At 50.6% G+C, this 2,177-nt stretch overlaps 1 protein-coding gene across 1 annotated transcript; it reads right to left on the bottom strand.

Annotated features, from left to right (window-relative positions):
• Positions 1-950: 950 nt before the first annotated feature.
• LOC120079815 lies at positions 951-1,940 on the bottom strand. Its single transcript, XM_039034230.1, has one exon. The coding sequence runs from the start codon at positions 1,938-1,940 to the stop codon at positions 951-953; it is 990 nt and encodes a 329-aa protein (XP_038890158.1).
• Positions 1,941-2,177: the final 237 nt, after the last annotated feature.

Here is a 2,177-nt window from a genome sequence, read left to right as displayed (position 1 = left end):
AGCCCATTTCTTCACTCCTCTTGATGCTCTTTCTAGGTAGGCGCGAGCTATCTCAGGGGTTTTGCTCCACTCTTTAGTGAAGTTATGTGTCTGAGGACTTTTGCCTGCATAAGGGTGGTCCACCAAGTGTGGCCTGAGTGGCTGTCTGTCGCACACTTCGAGGGCCGCCTTTCCGATCGCGGAACTCTGCTGGATATTGAAGCTAAGCTGAGCCATACCTAACAACTCGTCTGACTGTTTTCGACGCCCAGCCAATTCGGGCGGGCCATTGATATGCCTTCCTGGCAGGCGGCTTTGCCCCTGGCAACAACTCGACCTCATGGTCAATCCCCCTTCGTGGGGGTAGGGACTTGGGCAAGCTTCTCGGCCTGACGTCCCGATACTCTTCCAAGACAAATAGATCGTCTTGGGGGATCTCCTCTTCAGTGGACTCAACCGATTCTACTGGGATGGTCATGAACGTGGGTTCGTCGTGGGCCGGGCCCCTCTTCAATTGGAGGGCTGAGATCATTCTCACTCCATTTGGTCGCTTGATACTTGCTTGGACTACGGTCGGTGTAGATCCGGTAATGACTAAGCATTTGGCGAGGGGCACTGGTATGATTATGTTCAAGTAGGAATTCCATCCCCAGTACCACATCAAAATCATCCATCTTGACAATCACGAAGTCGACGAGGCCCTTCCAGTCTCCTAACTTTATCGAAGTTCTCTTCGCTATCCCCGAAATCGGTAGGGCTGCGAAATTCACAGCTTTCATCTTTCCTGCATCTCTTCCCAATTCAAGTTTAGGCGGCGAGCTTCCGTTTCCGCCATGAAGTTATGGGTAGCCCCAGAGTCAACCATAGTGGTTTTGGCCGATCTTTGGTTGACCCAAGCGTCCACATACATGAGACCTTTCTCTAGTGGCTCCGTCGCCTTCCCATATTCTTCTGGAGTGCAGACAGAAATTTCAATGCCCCCATCCTGGGATTTCAATTTCTGCCGCTGGCTCGGTTACCGTCTCCTTAGTTCGACCTCGTTTCCGGAGGTAGAGGCTAATGTGGCTTGAAAAGCACTGAACGCGGTTGATTTGGACATTCACGCGCCCTGTGTGGCCCTCTACATATGAAACAAGACAGGGGGCGATTGTAATTGTTATGCTGTTCGGCCCCCGCCAGTTGTTTCCTGATCTCGGTTGGGATGATTTCGGTCCCCCTGTGTTCTTGTTCTCCTCCCCAGGCCTGGGAGGGCTGGAACGGCTGTTTCTGTTTTCCTCATTTGAGGAAGTTGATTGCTTCCTCACATCTCGTGAGTCAGTGCTAAGGTCGTATAGTCGTTCAGCTGCCGCATAGGCAGAGGGGAGATTCTGTACTCTCTGTTCATATAGTTTTGCTTTTGCCCACGGTTTCAGCCCCTCCACAAAGCAAAAGACCTTGTCTTTTTCGGACATATCTCGTATGTCCAACATGAGTCCTGCAAACTGTTTTACGTAGTCCCTGATGTTACTTGTTTGCTTTAGCTCTCTGAGTTTTCGTCGAGCCAAGATCTCAACATTTTCAGGGAAGAACTGCGAACGAAGTTCTTGTTTCAATCTATCCCAAGTATCAATAGTGCAACGTCCTTCCTGTATGTCTGTAAATCGTGATCTCCACCACAGTTTTGCATCTTCAATTAGATGCATCGTTGCTATTGTGACTTTCGACTCTTCAGTCACTGTGTTCGTCGCCTTGAAGTATTGTTCAAGGTCGAAGATAAAATTTTCCAGGGCTTTCGCTTCTCGCACCCCACAGAAGGGTTTTGGTTCTGGGATTTTTATTCGGCTTACTGCCACTGCGCCCCCAGGTGGGGCTTGGTTCCCTACCGCTCGGATGGTGAGATTCACCCTCGCTCTCACATCCGCTATCTCGGCTCTGACGACATCCAGGGCCGATCGAAAGTCTTCAGATAGGTCGGTTACCATCTGAAGTATTGCTTTTTTGGGAGCTGTCCAGCTCTTCGACACGCTCCTCTATGTGGGCAACAGAACCCGAGGAGCTATCGCCTCGTTCAAAGTTGCCGGACCGTACTGTTTGGTCTCGAGGGTCTCTACCCTCATCATCAATTCTCTGACGGGTAATCCGTCTAGGCGGCCAACCACGCATCAATTCCATCGGCTTTCTCGGCAACTTCTTGTAGCCGAGTCTCAAGGAAATGAACA

Source organism: Benincasa hispida, chromosome 1 (assembly GCF_009727055.1).
Source record: "Benincasa hispida cultivar B227 chromosome 1, ASM972705v1, whole genome shotgun sequence".
Classification (NCBI taxonomy): Eukaryota; Viridiplantae; Streptophyta; class Magnoliopsida; order Cucurbitales; family Cucurbitaceae; genus Benincasa; species Benincasa hispida.
The sequence above is the reverse complement of the archived record's forward strand: the minus strand, read 5'-3'. Positions and strand labels throughout refer to the sequence as shown.